We start from the raw sequence: 20,921 nt of genomic DNA on the forward strand, positions 1-20,921 counted from the left end.
CTTTGATTTACTTTGTTTTTTTTCTTCTTGAAAAAGAATACTTCATGTATGTGCTATGGTATACATCCTAGTGAATCCACATTGTTTCACATTTAATGTCTGATTCACTTTCAGTGTTGCTAAGATTTAAGTGCATTATCAGTCTGATCTCTCCATTATAAAATCTGTTATGAAATTTATTTATGATTGGGCACCTGGGTGGTTCAGTCAGTTAAGCATCTGACTCTTGATTTCTGCTCAGGTCATGATCTCAGGGTTGTGGGATTGAGCCTTGTGACAGGTTCCGTGATGGGCATGGAGCCTGCTTGGGATTCTCTCTCTCTCCCTCTCTCCCTCTCCCTTCACCCCTACACACTCCCTAAAAAAATTATTTATGATCATTGTTCTAATCTAGGCATTGGCAAACTTTTTTTCTATAAATGACCAGATAGTAAATATTTTAGGCTTTGCAGACCATACAGTCTCTTATTTCAACTACTCAACTTTCTGTTGTAGCACAGAAGCATTCATACATGATACATGAGCATGAGTCAATAAGACTTTATTTACAAAAATAGGCAGTGGGCAAGATGTGGCCCATGGGCTGTAATTTGCCAACCACCATGAAGGTCTAATCCATTATTTCCTTAGGGGTTGCAAAATGATGCTGTTCAAATTCTGTCATTCCTTCTCCATTTATGAGCTAGAACAACTTCCCCGCATCAGCTATTCAGTTACCCCTCAAAATGCATTTATCAGGAAAAGGAAGAAAACTGCTTTATTTCTTCTATCAGTTTTTATAAAAGTGAGTTAGTGCCCTAATAGCAATGAGGGTTTTTGGGTTTGATGACAATATGAATTCATGAGTTTGCAAATTATTTGAGTTATCTCAAGGTATTACTATCCCGTATTCTTTTTAAGACTCAAATTGTACCATCTTGGATGCCCTCGAAGTTGACTCCTGTGTCTGTTTTTTTCCTGTGCTCTTTGATATGACCCAAGTACATTTTTTGGCGAAAAAAGTCCTCAGCTCATCTTGTGTATTTCTTGCCTCAGACCTAGAATCAGCCATTTCTCCAAAGAAACCTGGTTCCTTTTAGGAGAAAATTATGATTTATAGTTTTTTAAATCATAATTTATAGTGTGTATCTAAATTTAGAATACAGTCATGTAAGTGTTACTATTATTTTAATTAGGTTATCCATTACTGCAAAAGCCCGTCTGCCAGGCCTATGCATCCAGGAAGTCAGAGTCGTTCATGTGATGGTAGCCTTTGGAACTGTGGGTCGCAGTGTTAGGAAAAAAGAGTCTTAACAGATCTAAACTGACACTTCCAAACATATTCTGTAAGCCAGCCCAGTGTTTGGTTCATTTCTTTTCTTTCAATTGTACCTTGTTTTGTCTCGATCTAGACCCACAAGTCGGCAAGTTTTGACATCCTAAAAATGATTTGGGAGTCACCAACACTTTCAAGGATTTCTTCCTTTCTCATTTTATAGAGATACTAGCCAAAAGATGTGGTTACTGGTCTCACTACCACAAGACTGTTAGAGGTGCCGACTTAACATTCCACTTTTGAAAAGTTGCATGTCACCGTTAGGTATTGAAAATGCTTTTTTTTTTTTTTTTTAACTGGAGAAATCATCTTCTTGATCACGGTTTCTGTTATGATTTGTGGTTTGTGTGGTTGTGCGCTGTAACATGTAAAATAATGTACGGAAGTCACTTCACTAAGATTTCATTTAAATGTATGTCACAGATTTTCCTGAACCTAAAATAACCATTGAAATAATATTTAAGTACCTTGGCTCTTCCTAGCATAAGATGAAAGATTTTTTTCCTCGTCTTATAAAACAAAGATGACTATAGCTTTATTGCAGAGAGAAAACTAGGCATCATTGCCTTCCCTTTATTTGGGCCAAGTTGCCATGGTTACAGTCCTTTAAATGGGGAGGAGTGGTAACCAAAATAACACTTCGAATAACATTCCCTCCCTCTCTTCACCTCTTCTTTGCACTTCTTCCATCACCTTTTTGGTCTGTATCACACTATGCCGTAGTCTACTTCAGGTAGTACTATGGTCTGGTAGTCCACTTAGTTTTATTTATGCTGAATACTGTCCAAGTAATTAGTATAATTACCATATTCCTAAAAATAATAATTGGCTGAACCTTCACCTTCAAAGCACCTAACCTTAACAGATAAGGTCCATGACCTGAGATTTTTTATTTTTTCTACACATTATTAAAGTGTCAGGATTTTATGCCCCAAGGCACCCTATTTATTTACAACCTTGTTAAGAAAGCTAGTATGAGCGCACTTGTTACATTTTATGGTATTTAGACCTTTTGAGATCGAATTGCAAATCAGATCCTATTTTTCTCTTTGTCAAATAGCATATCCCCTGGTTTTTATATTTACTGTCATTAACCACAGTCTTGGAGAGGATTCAGTTGTAGGACATTAAAACTGACAGTCGTTGATTGATAGAATAAAACTATAGAAAATTACATTGAAGTTAGCCAAACATTGAAAACATGGTTTATTCTTTGGGACAATGTGCTACGCAGATTTATACAGCTAGAGATGGCCTATACAATGCAGAGTGTGTCTATAGTAGGGAGACTAACAGTTCTCTTATTTCATAATTATTTTTAAGCAGGATTTGATGTACATGTATCTTTTTCAGACCTACGCTTTCCAAGTAAACCAAAGTTACAGAAGAAAACATAACATTAAATCTTGATGTAAGAGAATAAAAACATTTGGGAATTTTTTTTTTAAGACTCAGCATTTTATAATGAGTTTTATAATGTAGCATTTCTTTTCTAGAAGCATATCATATTCAAATAACTGTACTGTAAGCTTTCTAGCTATATTGTTCTGCATTCCAAAATCATTCAAATATCAGTACTTTTTCTTGGAGGGATTCATTGAAGAATAAAGGAATGACTGTTTAGTCTGAGTGGATTTACATTTCTCATTTTGTGGAGGCTTGTGCCAGTTGGTAATTCCTTTTCCTAAAGAGGGAGCAGAGCATCAAAATATTAAGCTGCATTCTTTTAAATGTTTTGGGCTTATTTCTCTAAAATGTTTTTCCTTTATTTCTTATAGAAAGAAGCATCTTTGAATCTGAGCTTGATACTGAAAGAGATGAAAAACACCAGCTGGATTGGAAAGAACTGGCTTCTTGTAGCTGGGGTGTCTTTCGTAGGTGTCCATCTTGGAACATACTTTATACAGAGGGCTGCAAAACAATCTATAAAATCTCAACCTAGAGGCAAACAACAGAGTACTGAAGAATGAAATAAAAATAAATATTTGGAATTACTAATATATCACTAAGTCATTACATGCTAGTTATCTTCATAAGCCTGGAGCTATTTAATTTTAAAGTCACAGTGCTGCATATTCAGTACTTTCATTCTTGAAGGATAATTTTTTTTTCTAAATGTCAAGACCCATGACAATGAAATAAATAGAAAAATATGTCTAACAAAATAAAAACTGTCTTCACCACTTGCGACTGGAAGTAAGATGTCTCGTTTAGAAGCTAAAAAGCCATCGTCGTGTAAAAGTGAACCACTGACAAGTGAGAGAGTCAGGGCCACACTTTGTGTCTTGAAAGGAATCCTGACATCCAGCTATGGCCCTTCGGGGAGGCTGAAGCAGGTGCACAATGGCCTTGGAGGCTGTGTGTGCACCACCTCACATTCGTCGGCCCTGCTCTCCAACCTTCCTGTCACCCATCCCATTTTAAAGATCCTGACAACATCCATGCAGAATCATGTGTCGTGTTTCAGTGACTGTGGCTTATTCACAGCCATTCTTTGTTGCAATCTGATTGAAAACCTTCAGAGAACAGGCTTGACACCCACCACTGTTATTAAATTAAACCAGCAACTTTTACACCTCTGCACCAGTTACCTCAAGTCCGAGTCCTGTGGTTGTCGAATTCTAGTTGACTTTAGCAGGCCTCAGACCCTCCTTTGTTTGGTGCGCAGTATAGTAACAAGTAAACCCGCCAGCATGCTCACCAGAGAGGAAACAGACCATATCAGTGCTTTGGTTCTGAGAGCCTTTTTGCTTACAATTCCAGACAACGCCAAAGACTGCCTCATTTTAGGAAAGAGTATAATTGTGCCTTTAAAAGGGCAAAGAGTTCTAGATTCTTCTGTATTCCCTGGAATACTTCTTGAAATGTCAGAAGTTCAATTGATGAAGATCTTACCTATCAAAAAATCAGATGCCTTCAAGGTGGCACTCTTTTGTGCTTCTTTATCTGGAGATCTCTCTGATACTGGAGAAGGAACTGTGGTGGTCAGTTCCAGGGTCTCTCTTGAAAATGCAGCCCTGGAGCAGTTGCTTAACCTAGGAAGGCAGCTAGTTAGTGATCACGTAGATCTTGTCATGTGCCAAAAAGTTATACACCCATCCTTAAAACAGTTTCTCCATATGCACCGTGTAATTGCTGTAGACAGAGTTGGAGTGGCTGTGATGGAACCCCTGAGTAAAGTAACAGGTAAAAAGCGCCTTCAGCTTTTGCCCCTTACAGTTAATAAATCACACTCTTTTTTTGAGCAGAGACATTCTTGGTGTGTGTCACTGTTAACATCTTGAAAAATTTTAGAAGCTGCCAACCTTGCAGCATGTGTATCATTTCTGCCAGACAAGGTGGCTTCTCAGAAACACCCTGTACTGTTCATTTACTAAAACTTGAGTGATTATGGCAATTTCTATGTATTTTCCAGCCCCAGAAAAGACTAGGGTCTATTATAATCTAAAACCATTAACCCCCCAAACATCTTAGAGTACTGAGAAGTTTAACAGCCTCATAATCCTAAGGTCTTTCATGCTTTACACAAAATTCTTCTACTTCAATTTTACAAGTAGAAATCACATTATATTCAGAAGGTAATTTTGCAGCTAAAATATTCTTTTCTTCACTTCTCTACTTCTTCACTACCGTACTGCCTAAATAGTAATTCCTAATTAGGGGTGGGTAGGTGGGTGAATGTGTGCATGCACACATGCGCGCTACCTTTAAATATCCCAGATATTTCCAGCTGAGCTCCTTAAGAATCAGGATTATCTTTTATATTTAGCACTGACAACAGGCCTGGTCCACAGTATGTGTTCTAAAATGTTTGTTGAACTGACTAATATTTGGTAAGATACAGAATTGTAACAGGCAAGAAATTCACTGTATTTTACAAACTAAAATCAGACATAAGGCTCATATTCACCTATTACAGCCAAAGAAACATGACAATGTAAAGAGTTCATGATTTGAGCCACTTTCAATATCCTTTTAATTGCATTGACAACATACCAGTCATTCTATTCTGATTGATTGCAACATTTATCAGACTTAAGCCATTGTTAAAGTTCACTATTTTTAGTGTTGTTATAAATCATCAAAAAGTAGTAGTACATATGCCAGTATTGAATACCTAATATCTGGGTTATTGCCCTGTCTCTCTAAGGCTGTCCCATGATTGTCAAAGTGGAAATTATTATGAAATAATGAAATAGTTCCGTGGAACTCCTGTTGATGTTCTGGATCAGACCCATAGTTTTAAATATTTACTGGTTTTTCATGACTTCTTCAGTTGTGAATATTTGGGTATTACAGATTATTTAGTTTTTAAAATGTGACAAAACAGGAGGCTGCTGCCTGTGTTCTCCTTTAGGATTTTGATGGACTCCTGTCTCACATTTACGTCTTTCAACCATTTTGAGTCTATTTTTGTGTGTGGTATAAGGAAATGGTCCAGTTTCATTCTTCTGCATGTGGCTGTCCAATTTTCTCAACACCATTTGTTGAAGAGACTGTCTTTTTTCCACTGGACCTTCTTTCCTGCTTTGTCGAAGATTAGTTGACCATAGAGTTGAGAGTCCATTTCTGGGCTCTCTATTCTGTTCCATTGATCTATGTGTCTGTTTTTGTGCCAGTACCATACTGTCTTGATGATGACAGCTTTGTAATAGAGCTTGAAGTACGGAATTGTGATGCCACCATGTATAGTGATTAACATAACATAAATAAGTAAATAAAAATTTAAAAAAAAATGTGAAACAGGTGCCTGGGTGGCTCAGTTGGTTAAGCATCCACATCCAATTCTTGGTTTCAGCTCAGGTCATGATCTCAAGGTTGTGGGATCAAGCCCCACATCAGGCTCCGTGCTGGGCATGGAGCCTGCTTAAGATTCACTCTCTCCCTCTCTAAAAAAATTAAAGTGTAAAACATTTTGCCATAGAAACAATAGTGTAAGTGGGCACTGGGTTTCTATACCCCCACAATTCTTCCTTATCCTGCATATAACTAGAACATGGTATAAATAGCCAGAACTTTAGTCCTGGATCTTGGGAGCAGTGACCTTTTGAGATAAAAAGGAAGGGAAAAAAATAATTATACCAATTACCTAAGCCATTAGGTAGGCTTAGGTAAACTATGTTCTCCACCCTCCCTAGTGTATCTAGGTTAACGTTACCTTCTTTCTCCCTCTTTCAGACAAAATTCCTCTTTATTGGTCTGGATTAAGTAGTGGGGTTATTGTGCATGGGCCACTGGTGTGTTTGAAGTTCGTCATGGCATACAGAGCATTGAACATTTGATTTGCTTTATTTGTGAAGCAGACATTATTATCCCCATTTTACTCTCCTATGGGGAGGCCCACCCAGAAAAGTTAAATGATATGAGTGACTTGCTTCGTGTCCAGTGGCTCATAAGCAGTAGAGACAGACCCTCTCTGTTGCGTTCACCAAGTGAAGTAACACATCCTGTAGGTGTTTTGTTTTGTTTTTTTAATCCTTAAATTTCAGATTACTCAAGTATTCCTTACTCTGAGGCTTCAAAAGAAAGAATATTCAAAGCAGTCTAATTGTTCAGTGATTATTTTCTGGGTTCTTGCAAATTTTTTAAGCTCCCAGAAAATGTATGCACATTTTTTGTGAGCCTTTTTCTAGAGAGTATAAAATAGCTCCTAACAGATGTTCAAAGAAGTCTGTAAACCAAAAGAACCTCTGCTTTGCTTTATTTCTATATCATCTTAATAGCAGAATACTACTTATTTTATAGGTTTTAGAAGCATCTTATTTATTCTATATTTCATGTTTTAAAGTGTATGCGTGTGGGACTTTTATATTGGCTAGGAATCAGTTTTAATGACTGGATGTTCCATCTTTACTCATATGTTTTGTGTTTTCTAAACTAAAAAAACAGGAACACCGCCTATTGGTTCCCTAGGCTCAATCTCTCCTAGTAGTTATGGAAGTGTGAAAGATTTGTGCCCTGCAAAATTTGGCTTCAAACATTTTCTTCATCTTATTCCTAATGAAGCAACTATCTGCAGCTTGCTGCTCTGCAGCAGAAACAACACTGCTTGGGACGAGCTGAAGGTAGGTCACAGACTCCGAATACCGGGATTAGATAGTCAGACACAATAGAATTTTTCATACAGGTGAGCTATGTATTTTGTTTTTCATAACTTTCCCAGATGATTTAGAAAGCAAAAACAAAAATGACAATTAAAGTCACAAGTAAGCAGATTTACTTGCCTGTGATATTACAGTAGACTTGGCGAGCACTACCAGTTATTTCTGGTATTTACACACAATCTAAAGGTCCTTGACATGTGAACTTTTCTTAGCAATTCACTTGAACTGTGTACTCTTTGATGCTAATGTGTATGAATAATTCACTGAGAAAAATGAATTCCCCAGCCATACCCATCATCCACCTCTTGATAGAGTTTGTTGTCTTCTACCAGCAATAACACATGCAACTTATATAAGGGAAGTGATAACCTATGGTATTGGTCACAAACTTAAAGATTATATATACTCAAGGATATATCCTTGATAAATATGAAAGGTCTCTATGTTTTTCTTTTTATTGCTACTGGGTTGTAGCTGTTATTACTTCCATAGCAACTTGCAAGAAATTCTATAGCATGTATACAGCTAATTTATTTAGACAAATAATTTTTTTAGTAGAAATACTAGCAAACCTTGGTGACCCAGTTATTTTGAGGCCATCCATTTGTGAATCTCAGTTTGAAGAGCTAAGTGCATATGAAAGTTGATATTAATCTGGTCCATGGAAACAAACATCTGGCTAAAATACTTTTCTTTAATCTCTAATCTTTATTATTCCAAAATGTATTCATTACATTACAACCTTGGCAACACAAGCTTTGTTCTTTTGCAATTAAAATCCAGCTCTTTGAGTCTGCTATCTAAGTTCCCTTGAAAACATGGTTATATTTCTTTGTAATCTGATGTCAGTGTCTAATTCTGATGATTCGCCTCTTTTTTAGCTCACATGTCAAACTGCACTGCATGCTTTGCAGTTGACAATCAAGGAACCCAGTGTTTTGTTGGGAGGTGGCTGTACTGAAACTCATTTGGCAGCATATATCAGACACAAGGTAAGTTAGATGGACCTGCTCAGATTATCTGAATTCTCAGCGACATTTGTTTTATGAGATAATAAACCAAACCAGGGTAACATGACCTTGGAGCCTTTAATGCTTAATTTCTCAGTAGTCTAACTCAAATTTTGTATTTGAAAACACTTGAGGAAAGTAACAGTTGCAAATATAAGGTAATAGCTTTATCACCATGATTATTATTAATCCATCCTTTCACCAAATGATCACATTCTTTGAGTATTGTTGAAATATTGCATATTGAAATGAGCATTCTGTTAATGGAAGTTGTATTAGAGATTTCAACTGCTGTGGTATGATCATAATTGATAGTCATAATGAAAGTGTTAAGATTCTACAGAATACTTCAGTACCTTCTGGTCTATCAAGAAAAGACTTAGTTTCATTTAATAATGCATTCCAAGTATTAGATTCTATTATAATTTTTAAATTGGTATCTATGTTATGAGTTCTATCAAATAGAATGGTTTTTTATTCATTTAGGAAACTATATTCCTGATAATAGATAAATTTAGTGCATTTTAGTTCTGATTATTTCATAAATACTGACCTATTTTCTTTGAAAATGGGTACAAAAAGGTATGTGTTTTCCAGATATTTGCAACTGACTCTTTGGTTAGTCAGGAGTGTTATCGAGACTGCCGAGAGCGCCTGAGTGGCTCAGTCAGTTGGGCATCTGACTCTTGACCTCAGCGCAGGTCTTGATCTCAGAGTTGTGAGTTCAAGTCCTGCATTGAACTTTAAAAATGAAAAAGAGAGAGAGACTGCAGAGCTTCCAGTGGCTGACTAGATTTAGAGAAAGAGTGAACTTTTTTTTATAGATATGCCCCCCCCCTTTTTCCCAAAATGATTTAAAATCTATTGGATGATAAAGCTCATTCATGAAAAGTTATCAGAATATACATTATGAAAAACAAAATCAGTGCCCATGTATTGATGCTGAATACACAATAATATAGTCTGCAAATGGAATTAAGTAAACTGGAAAAGTTTTTTGGAGGAGGAAGGTTTTATGAGAGGATTTTGAAGAAACAATATAGCATTGAAAATATGGGGAAAGAACAGGCAGCATAAATGGTCTCATCTGGTTCACACCTCCTGGGCAGAAAAAAAAAAGCAGCCACTGCTTTGGAATAGTTTGGATATGGGTTTTAACTATCATTCAGTTATTAACTTGCTAATATATTATTTTTCTATAGTGAAATTGCTAGGAGAAACTTTTTTATTTTTATTTATAAATATTCCATTTATTTATTTGAGAGAGAGAGAGAGAACACAGAGGGAGAAGGAGACTTCCTGCTGAGCAAAGAGCCCTACGTGGGGCTCGATCCCAGGACCCTGAGATCATGACCTGAGCCGAAGGCAGACGCTTAACCAACTGAGCCACCCAGGCGCCCCTAGGAGAAACTTTTTTAGAACGGTGGAACCAAAAAAAAAAGTTTAAAATTATATTACTTTTTCATTAATTTAAAGAGATTACTTATTTTTAAAACATTGCTGTGAAAATTACACATGTCCCAAAATGGCTTTTGTCTTAATAATTATGTGTGTTCTCATTTTAAACAAATCTCAAACACTTTGCCAACTATAAATAAGTACAGTATTTGGACATTAGCCTTCAGGAACCTCCTCCTGTGTGTATAAAAACCTGTGATATATGCATTATGCCTTGTCCATCAAATATTGAGGAGGCACAACTGGGTAGTCATTCAGAGTAAGCTGATGATGGGGTTTATTCTGATTCATTCATTCTGATAACACGACTAGCATATATTTATACTATAACCAACCCAACTAAGGGATAATAGCCTGGCCAGCTGACCCATATTTGCCCATTAGCATCGTGCTGAACCCCTACGGAAATTGAACATAAATAGTAACATTATGATAAGGGTCTGATCAAGTATTTTATCTTTAAGAAACATTTTTATAATATTGCTCTGTATGTGTTTTCAATGGTTTTATTACTCTTTAGATTTGTAATGAGCCAGAAAGCATTCTAAAAGATGATGGATGTACTCAAACAGAACTTCAACTAATCACTGAAGCATTCTGCAGTGCATTAGAATCTGTCGCTGGCTCTTTGGAACATGATGGAGGTGAAGTTCTTACTGACATGAAGTATGGACACTTTTGGTCCACTCAGGCAGAGTCTCCCTCTGTTGTTAACTGGCCAGATTTGCTTTCAAGATGTGGCTGTGGACTATACAATAGCCAGGAAGAACTCCACTGGTCTTTCTTGAAGACTACTCGGCATCCCTTTGCACCACAAACTTGCCTTCCACATGAAGCTACGGGCTCAGCCAACAACCTGACCTTGGACTGTTTTACTGCTAAGCTCAGTGGCCTGCAGGTGGCTGTGGAGACAGCCAATTTGATTTTGGATCTTTCATATATCATTGAAGATAAAAACTGATAGCATAGCATATTTATATTACAAACAAACAAACAAAAAACCTAGTCAGGTGTCAGTTAAGAAAAATATTGAGTGTATTTTTTTTCTCTCCCAAAGGCCTGTTCTGCATATTTGGATAGATTATTCATAAAATTATAGAGATACTTATATAATGGGGAACAGTCTGATTTTTAAATAGAAATACCATAGAATACTAAAAATATGAAGCATTATTATTAAAGATATTATAGTTATCTTAGGGTTTCCACAGATGCCACTGTATGCTCTAAATTTTTATTATTTTGACATCATTAAAGAATATACAGAAATAAAAAAAATTTCCTAACCTATGCTCTGGTTTGGATATGCTTATTATAGATACTTTTTAGTAGTATTTATACATGTTTAAAGTGTACAATTAGATTCCAAAGTATCACAAAGCACCCAACATATATTGCTCAATTAAGAGAAGTACTCAAACTGCACATTTAATAAAATTTTGATGTTCTTTAACCTGAGGCACTATCATTCAGGGTTTAAGTAACTGATGTGGAACCTGACTTACCTATAATTTCTAGTTTGCATCACATTTCTTCATTTGTGTTATTTCAAAGAAATGTGTGATTAGGGAAAAAAAATTATATAGTAACTAAGCAGTATAGAGAAAAGAAGTGGAAAAGTTATTTCTCTAGTTCACTCAGTAGTGTAAAGAAGAAGCCAGAACAGCTCTCATATTCAAAGTAGAGACTGATGTTTCACCAAGGGATGTAATTTGAATGTTATGCAAATGCAATCAATGTATTGATAAATTGAAGAAGAAATACAGAATGCAACTTGAGGAATAAGTATGGAGCTATAGCAGATGCTATATTAAACCTTAGGAAAACATTTTGAGAATTTTTGGAAAACTAAACAATGTAAGAGTCAGTGATCAGATCTATAGCTATGATAGAAGGAGACAATTTTTAAGCAATTTCCTCCAATATTCTTGTAATGCAAAACAATTTTTACCCTGAGCCAAAGAAAAAAAATGCAATATAAACTCACAGGAATGCAATATATATTGAAAACTCAGCTGCACCTCATGCTTCATAAAATACTGCTCTTAAATTTTACATCTTTTATTATTAGAGTCAAATAGAAGGGCAGTGTGGTAAGCAGCCTTTAAGATGGCCACCAGTTACCCCTCCCACTCCTGGTTTTCACACCCTTGCACAATCCCCTCCCCTTGCATGTGGGCTGGACGTAGGGACTCCTCTGAGTCTCCATTTTCCCTTCATGAGCAGGAATGTCTTATTGCAGGTCTCCTATGCCTGCTTTATTATGGTATGTTGGGAGTGGACTTGTCCATTAGCTTCTTGGGTCTACAGATGGAGAGGAGTTCCAGAAGCTGTACTTAAAGAATTACACCTGAGGAGTCTCACCCACCCTGGCCTTATCAGTGATAAGATTCTGGACTTGAAGCTGATATTGTAATGCAGTGAGACTTCTGGGAGTCTGGGAAATATGTGAATGTATTTTGCATGTGATGGGCTCCCTGATCTCACTTCCTGGTAGTACACCCTTACGGTGTGCATGGGACATAATGACTAGCTTTTAGTGAGTATATAGCAGAAGTGACAGGACGTCACATTGTAAAAAGATGGGCTTCTCTCGATCTCTCACTTGCTCACCCTGATGGAACCACCTCTTGAGAGGCCCACATAGCAAGAGACTGCAAAAGGCTTCCAGCCAACAGCCCACAAGGAACTGAATCCTACTGATAACCACAAGAGTGATTGTAGAAGCATATCCTCCCTAGTGAAAGCCTCAACAGTAGCCCCTGCCATTGCAGCCACTCAAGAGGCCCTGAAGCAGAGAACCCAGATTGATTCCTGACCCACAGAATCTGTGAGGTGATAAATCTTAAATCAAGTTTTCGGTGTAATTTTTTTACGCAGCAATAGACATAATAAAGTCAAGAGCAAATGCTTCTTTATAATTACATACTGAAAACTTGTTCACACAATGGAAAAAAGCATTCTGGATGCCATGCCTCTGCATTTCCACCACCCCTCCAAACATGAAGGCAGTGCTCTTTATCATACATGTTCCCAGTGGGGTTTTTATGTTCATTTACAGAAGCGTGTCACGTGGGTGGCTCAGTCAAGTATCTGACTCTTGGTTTCAGCTAGGTCATGATCTCACAGTTGTGAGAGAGGCTCTGTGCTCAGTGCTGAGTCAGCTTCAGATTCTCCCTCTCCCTCACTCTCCTCCCCAATAAATAAATCAGAAAGAAAAAAGAAAGGCACGAAGGAAGGAAGGAAGAAAAGAAAGAAAAAGAAAGAAAGAAAGAAAGGAAAGAGAAAGAAAGAAGGAAAGAAAGGAAAGAAAGAAAGAAAAGAAAAGAGAAAGAAAGAAAGAAAGAAAGAAAGAAAGAAAGAAAGAAAGAAAGAAAGAAAGAAAGAGAAAGAAAGAAAGAAAAAGAAAGAAAGAAAGAAAGAAAGAAAGAAAGAAAGAAAGAAAGAAAGGAAAGAAAGAAAGAAAGGAAAGAAAGAAAGAAAGAAAGAAAGAAAGAAAGAAAGAAAGAAAGAAAGAAAGAAAGAAAGAAAGAAAGAAAAAGAAAGGAAAGAAAGAAAGAAAGAAAGAAAAAAAAAGAAAGAGGAAGGAAGGAAGAAAAAAAAAGGAGGGAGGGAAGGAAGGAAAGAAGGAAGTCAGTCAGTCAGATGGAAATATGAGAATTCTCCTGGGTCTCTTTGGCCTTCTACTGCATTTCCAAGTTACTCTACAAAGAGACGCCACAGTGAATCTCTCCAGTTGACCTTAGAGGTTAAGAGCTTCTACTTCCCATGATAGCCTTAGTTCTGTCATTTTTAGCTTTGCCATAAAATTCAGTTACATACCTTAGTGAAACATCAGGGCTCTCATTTTTTAATATGTCATATATTTGTTGAAATATTCTCATAAAGTCATTTCCTGAAGTTATGTACAATCCTTAGAAAATACTGTAAATAATTTTTAAAAAATCCACTTCCTTAATAGTTCAAGGAAATCATCATTCAAACTCAGATGGTAAAATATGAGATGAAAAAAATGTTTTTAAGATTTTTTAAGATTTTTTTTAAGATTATTTTAAGATTTTTGATTTATTTAGAGAGAGCACGAGTGAGCGGGGGGAGGGGAGAAGGAGAGAATCTTAAGCAGACTCCCCACTGAGCATGGAGCTGACACGGGGCTGAATCCCACGACCCTGAGACCATGAACCGAGCCAAAATCAAGAGTCAGGCGCTTAACCAACTGGGCCACCCAGGCACCCTGAGATGAAAATTCTTGATGAAAATAATTTCAGAGGAACTCATTTTGACAGAAATAAATGACAAGAAAAAACAGCAACTAAGTTAAGCTTCAGGCACTGTTTCGTGACTTAAAATAAAATTGAGGTCTAAATATTGCATTACGAGGTTCCTCAGGAGACAGAACAGGAAACCCTGATAGTTACAGAAAAGGAAAGGGAGTACAATGCACAAGAGCATGAAGTCAGTGACAGCTGTTCACTTTTATGGGACTTACAGGATGGGCAGCATTCAAGTTTATTGAGCCATAAGTGTCCCAACGGGATTAGCATCTTATTAATCAAAAGAGGTTAAGATTTTGGCAGCAAGGAAAACATTGGAAAACTAAAGCAAATGAAAAGAGTCTTTCAAGTCAAAATGCTTATTTGGTCTTATAAACACCCCACTCCTTAATTCTTCCATTTGTACTATATTTAAAAATCTTTACATATTAGATATTTTAAATCAACCATAACAGTGAAGTATTTTCCCCAGGATATTTAAATTACATATTATTAGTATCTTTTATTATCATAGTATCCTTGAGCTCATTTAGTTTGTATAATCAAAGCTAGTTAGGCATTCACATGATAGTAGACTTAAGTACCTCTGTAAGATCCATCATATCTTGTATTCATCACTGGTGAACAGTTCTTTGGATAACTTTAAAATAAAACAATATTGTTTACAGTCACATAAACTATGCAGGTTATTTTGTAAGAACATCATGTACAAAAATCACTTATATAATTAATACAGGCCCTGTCAAACATCCAATTAGTTAGGTTATTCATTCCTTTCTGAGAATCTTGTGGGAATAGTCAAGGAGACAAAACATCTCTTACAGGGTCCTATTTCAGCTGTCTAAATAAATCTGTCTCTTAATCTGAAGGAAAAGGCAAGTTTGAACATCTGACATCTTTATACTTTTTTTTATCATGTAGTTAAATGTTTCCACTTAGTACCTATGGCATAATCCTTGGAAATTTTTGCCCCTCACCTACAAAATTTGAATTCAAATGTATCTAAACCCAATGTCAGTTTGTATCTTTAGATTACAAGAAAATGTACATACTTTGTTATTAAGAATATAGTAATACTCATAAAACAGGGTGCAGCCCCTAAAAATGACTCCTGTATATAGATCAAGCCTTTTGTTGGAGAGATAATTAGTAGACTAGGTGGCACTAAAAACAGTGCCATGCCATTACCTGCAATAAATTGTAACTTTAGAGGGAAATGAAGTAACCTGACAATTTCCTATTAAAAAAATCACACTAAAAAAAAAAAAAAATCACACTGAGGGCGCCTGGGTGGCTCAATCAGTTAAGCATCTGCCTTTGGCTCAGGTAGTGATCTCAGGGTCCTAGGATCGAGCCCCGTATCAGGCTCCTTGCTCAGCGGGGAGTCTGCTTCTCCCTCTCCTGCTCCCCTTGCTGGTGCTCTCTCTCTGTCTCTGTCTCTCTGTCAAATAAATAAATAAAAATCTTAGAAAGAAAGAAATCACACTGAGAAAATATTTATAATAAACATCCTATTTTAGCCCTACAGGTTTTGTTTGAAGTATTACGATTTCATTTTGAGAAGTATTAATTGACATCTTTTTGTTTGCCAGACACAATAGTCAGTGGTATTAGAGGTTAAAAAAAAGATTTGTTCACAGTCCCTGACCTCAAGGAGCTGATCACCTAGCCAGTGAGACTTTTTTTTAAATATTATTTTTCTTTCTTAAAAAGCAATTGCATAAAATTATTTCATAATCATTCAAATCATTCATAAACATTATGTGGTAATAGAAAATTAAGAAAGTATGAAAGACACACACACAAGGAAAATAAAGTCCAGTGTAGTCCTACTACCCAGAAAGAACCACTGTTTACATTTTATGTGCATCTTTTCAGTTTGTTTTCTGTATGTACTTTTCCAAAATGTGATCACATAGTATGTTGTTTTATAATCTGTTCCTTTTACCTAATATTTTATGAACATCATAAACATGTACAACCACTACATATTCTACTACTGCAGCATTTTTAATTCCTAAGGAAATTTCCATTGTAGAGATTCTACTATAATTTAGTTAATAAGCTTTTATTAGTATACTTTTAGGCTGTTTTTAATTTTTGTACCAATATAAGCAAAACCTCAGTGAATATCTTATATATATCCTTTTCCCATATCCTGATTATTTCCTCAGGATAAATAAATAGAATTAAGATTTCTGGGCACAAGTATTTATTTGAAATGGAAAGACCATTAATGTACATTGTCTTAATTTTTAAGTCTTCCAGAAATGTTGCATCAATATACTCTGACCACAGTGTGTGGAAGTGCTCATTTTCCTGAACTTTGGCCAACACTAGTTATTTTTTGCCAATTTAATAGCTGAAAATGGACTCCTTTTAGTAATTTGTATTTTTAAAATTATTAATGAGGCAAACCCTTTGTATACATTGTTGGCCAATGTCTTCCTTCTGTAGTCAAATTTTTCTTAATAGGCCTTCCATGTTTTCTATCAGTAAGTTCATCTTTCGCATATATATTTATATTTATTTTCTCATACACAGTATTAAAGATATGTACATATCAGAAAGGTACATTTTTAAAGCAAATGCATAGCCTTTCTTCATGGTCTCAGTTTTCTAACCAGCTCCACAGGCCCAAGCTCAATGGCACAGTTTTGCACATTTCTATTGATTTATAATGCACAAACAGCAGCAAAACACCTATGTACTGTGAAGAATATAAAATAGTAGATAAACTATTGCCTCTGTCTTTTAATGCCATCTAACTGTGACAAAGCATCCGTGACATGGACTCTCTATGACTTGGCTGGGGCTGCTATAACAAATTACCACAAACTTAGTGGCCTACAACAACACAAATTCATTTTCTCACTGTTCTGGAGGCTTAGAAGTCTGAAATCAAGGTGTTGTCAAGGCTACACTGCCCACAGGGGCTCTATGAGGCAATCTTTCCTTGTCTCTTCGAGTTTCTGGTGCCTGTTGGCAATCCTTGGCATTCCCTGGTTTGTAGACACATCCCTGCAATCTCTTCTTCCATCTAAACAGGGCCTTCCACTCTCTGTCTCAGTATCACAAATCTCCCTCTCCTTTCTCTTATTAGGAAACCAGTCATTGGATTTAGGGCCCACCCCCCAATCCAGAATGATCTCATCCCAAGATCCCTAAGTTAATTACATCTGCAAAGACCCTGTTTTCAAATAACATCACCTTCACAGGTATGTGGCCTAGAACTTAGACATTATCTTTTGGGTGCAACACCATTCATCTCACTAGAGATGGTAAAAATGTGCCAAGATGTAAATCTTCCTTCCCCAGATTATGGCTGCACAGAGAGCAAAGTATGCCTAACGGACAGAAGCACTAGGGCCAGGTTTTACCACCAAATATTTCAAACCATTTCTCCATTTATTTTTTGTTAATTATAATCAAAGTGCATTCTCTTTTCCCTTAAATTGCCCTACACCTGACATTCTCGTCTATTCCGCATCACTATCTGCATCATTTTCGCATTGATTCTCTTTCCCCAAGAATCACATATAAAGTACCCATTGGATGTTCTCTATGCCCACATAATTTACATACAAATATATAGAGAAAAATAGGTTGCTTTTGTCAAAAGAAAGAGATTATTTTATATAAGTTTGCTTTTTCAGAAATGTCTCTAAGTCAACTGAAACTAATTCATTATTTTCATGGTCACATAATATGATTTTCTAAGTTGTAGTGGATGATGTTGCTGTCCCTTTTGCACCCATCCTTAAATGCTGTGAGTGAATTGGCTACCGAGGGCTTATAGCTAACCCTTTCTCCAGGGAGAAAATCCAAACAAAATCCACCTTCCCAGGGAGATTATGCCTGGGAGATCATTATGCCTGACCGTTTCCTGTGTGTATGTATGTGAATGGAGGACCCTCAGCCAATGACTTTGTACACGTATTCTAACCTACTTATGTTTTCATTTATAAGTGTGAGATTCTAACAATTCTAATGAATTAGGTCACAAAAAATGTGTACCATTTAATAAATACTGCCTAATTGTTTTCCAGAAGGCTATAACAACTCACGTTTTCCACCAGCAATGCATGAGAGTATGATTTCCCATAACCTCTTCTCCCCCTAGTGTCTCTGCCTGTAATATGTATTATGTTTCTTGTTTTTCCCAATTGTTGTCTTGTGGTTATTTTATCTTAAAGTTCCTAATTATTAGTGAATTTAAACATTTTAAAAATATATTACAACTTCCATTTTTCATCTCATATGTGAGGAGCTTCAAAGTCACCACTACATCCTAATAACAAGTAGAAAACTGAACAAACTACAAATCAACAACTATTTTTAGATCTGTAAAAGGTGGTCCTGCTCACCAAATCCCAATGTGTGTGTTTTTGGTGGGGGAGAGGTTCCCACACCAACAAGCAATTCCCTGGACACCAGCAGCATGTCCTACAATTCAACTCAATTCTGACACTATTTACTTGGATAGCATCAGATTCCAAAGGCAAAGGGTTCAGTTCTAGATTAACACCCCCCCACCACCACCACCCACTCAAGATGCCATTGGTAAAACCAGGATAGCACCTTGCTTCTGACCTACAGCTACAGATCAAAAATTCCAGTGATCCCTCCTTGGGTTCACTTAATTTGCTACAACAGCTAAAAGAACTCAAAGAATTTATTAGGTCACTAACTTATTATAAAAACATAACTCAGGAACAGCCAGATGGAGAGATGCTTCGGGCAAGATATGGGGAAAGGGCACAGAGCTTCAATGCCCTCTGAGTGTTCTACTATCCCCAAATCCAGAACTTCTCTAACCCAGAAGTTCTCTAAACCCCATCCTTTTGGATTACATAGGCATGATTGATTAAATCATTGATTGGAGGTGAACGATTCAACCTCCAGCTCCTTTCTCTAGTCTGGACGTCAGAGGGTGGGACTGTAAGTTCCACACCTATATTCTAGGTGGGTTCCCCTGGCAGCCACCCCCCATCTGAGGTAGAGTCCCAAAGTCATCTCATTAACATAACAAAAGACACCTTAGCTCTCATCACTTAGAAAATTCCAGGGGTTCTAGGAGCTCTGTGTGAGACGTGGGACAAAAACAAATATATTTATTAAAAACCACCAGTATCACGGTCTTTCAGAGAAGTGAGGTCACAGGGCAAACAGCTAACCCCAAAACTGGAGACAAACAGATACAGAGAATCACAATTTATCAGAGGAGAAACCCACAATCAGAAACCATTGTGGGAATGAGTGCCAAGGTGGGAGAACCGGAAGTGTAATTAATGAATCGCTGTCCACTCAGTATGGACAAGTCCGAATACTAAAAACTCCAAGGGGCCCGAGTCAGGGAAAGTCATACTTCTGTGAGTTTTAACCCTCACCCCATTCCAGAGCTCTCCTGGGCACTTACACTGAACATTGAAGAAAAATCCCCTTGTGTTTTCAACCGGGAGAGGGGAAAAGGAACCATGTGTTAATTGTTCTTCTTAACAAGGCCTGCCCTCAGGAGAAATTATTTTACCAAAGCCTGTTAACCTTAAAAATAAAACTGCCAGTGGGGCGCCTGGGTGGCTCAGTCGTTGAGCGTCTGCCTTCGACTCAGGTCATGATCCCAGGGTCTTGGGAATCGAGCCCCACATCAGGCTCCCTGCTCGGCGGGGGGCCTGCCTCTCCCTCTCCCACTCCCCCTGATTGTGTTCCCTCTCTCGCTGTGTGTCTCTCTCTCTGTCAGATGGATAGTATCTTTAAAAAAAATAAAATAAAACTGCCAGTTATTTTACTAACAAATGGGCTTATCTGGGAATAGTGGAGAATTGCATTCTTCCGGGACACGCAAGCTACACACCAAAACCAGGCAACACAGGCAAGACAGCAGAACAAAGCAAAGGAATGGTCTTTTATATAGGCAGGGGGAAATTGCAAAGGCGGTTATGAGCAAAAAGTCCATTGGAGTAAACTCGCAGTTCGAAATATAGTGGCTTTTCTTTTCTTAAGATTTTATCTATTTATTTGAAAGAGAGAGAGAGCACAAACAGGGGGAGCGGCAGGCAGAGAGAGAGGGAGAAGCAGGCTCCCCGCTGAGCAGGGAGCCCGAAGCGGGGCTCCATCCCAGGACCCTAGGATCGTGACTTGAGCCAAGGGTAGATGCTTAACAACTGAGCCACCCAGGGGCCCCTACAGTGGCTTTTCATTGGCTGAGTTGTGACAACTCTCATTGGCTGGGCTGTTGCCAGGGGAGGAAAAGAACCTTTCTTCCTCCTCCTGGGATAGTAAAGAAGCAGCTAAAGTAGAATTGACTTGGAATGCACATCTCTTCTCCTTGGAGCTGCAATTGACAAACTGGAGCAGGGTGGGAGAGCTCCCCCTGCTGACCTCCGAACTCCATTCCCAGCAAGGTTTCCTTCTATTAATTTTCAGTCTATTTTATCAAACCTGCTGGGATTTTATTAGACCCAAACCTACCCGAGTGAAGGGAAAAACTCCAGCCCCCTCTATCCGTCCAGGTGGAGAAAGGGATATACACACCTCCAGCCCTCTCCAACTGTCCTGTCTCAACTAAGGGGGGAAAATCTTGGAGGGGTCCAAGATGTCCTTCAGTAGATGAAGGACAATGGAGTATTATTCAGTGCTGAAAAGAAATGAGCTTTCAAGCCATGAACAGATACAGAGGAAACTTAAATGAATAGTTGCTAGAGATTGGGGGGAGGGAGGGTTAAATAGGCAAAGCACAGTGGATTTTAGGGCAATGAAT

At 37.5% G+C, this 20,921-nt stretch overlaps 2 protein-coding genes across 2 annotated transcripts; both read left to right on the forward strand.

Moving 5' to 3' along the window:
* Positions 1–3,132: 3,132 nt before the first annotated feature.
* LOC148163578 (uncharacterized) lies at positions 3,133–3,286 on the forward strand. Its single transcript, XM_088026704.1, has one exon. It carries the CDS (start codon positions 3,133–3,135, stop codon positions 3,283–3,285), a length of 153 nt encoding a protein of 50 aa, XP_087882830.1. The 3' UTR covers position 3,286.
* Positions 3,287–3,516: 230 nt separating this feature from the next.
* Positions 3,517–11,128, forward strand: MKKS (MKKS centrosomal shuttling protein). The gene is made up of 4 exons (XM_028113002.2): positions 3,517–4,501; positions 7,205–7,380; positions 8,301–8,411; positions 10,408–11,128. Exons 1-4 carry the CDS (start codon positions 3,517–3,519, stop codon positions 10,846–10,848), a joined length of 1,713 nt encoding a protein of 570 aa, XP_027968803.1. The 3' UTR covers positions 10,849–11,128.
* The last annotated feature ends 9,793 nt before the right edge of the window (positions 11,129–20,921 follow it).

This window comes from Eumetopias jubatus, unplaced genomic scaffold (assembly GCF_037043125.1).
Source record: "Eumetopias jubatus isolate StellerSeaLion01/CBP00866 unplaced genomic scaffold, mEumJub1_p1.0 scaffold_9, whole genome shotgun sequence".
Taxonomy (NCBI): domain Eukaryota; kingdom Metazoa; phylum Chordata; class Mammalia; order Carnivora; family Otariidae; genus Eumetopias; species Eumetopias jubatus.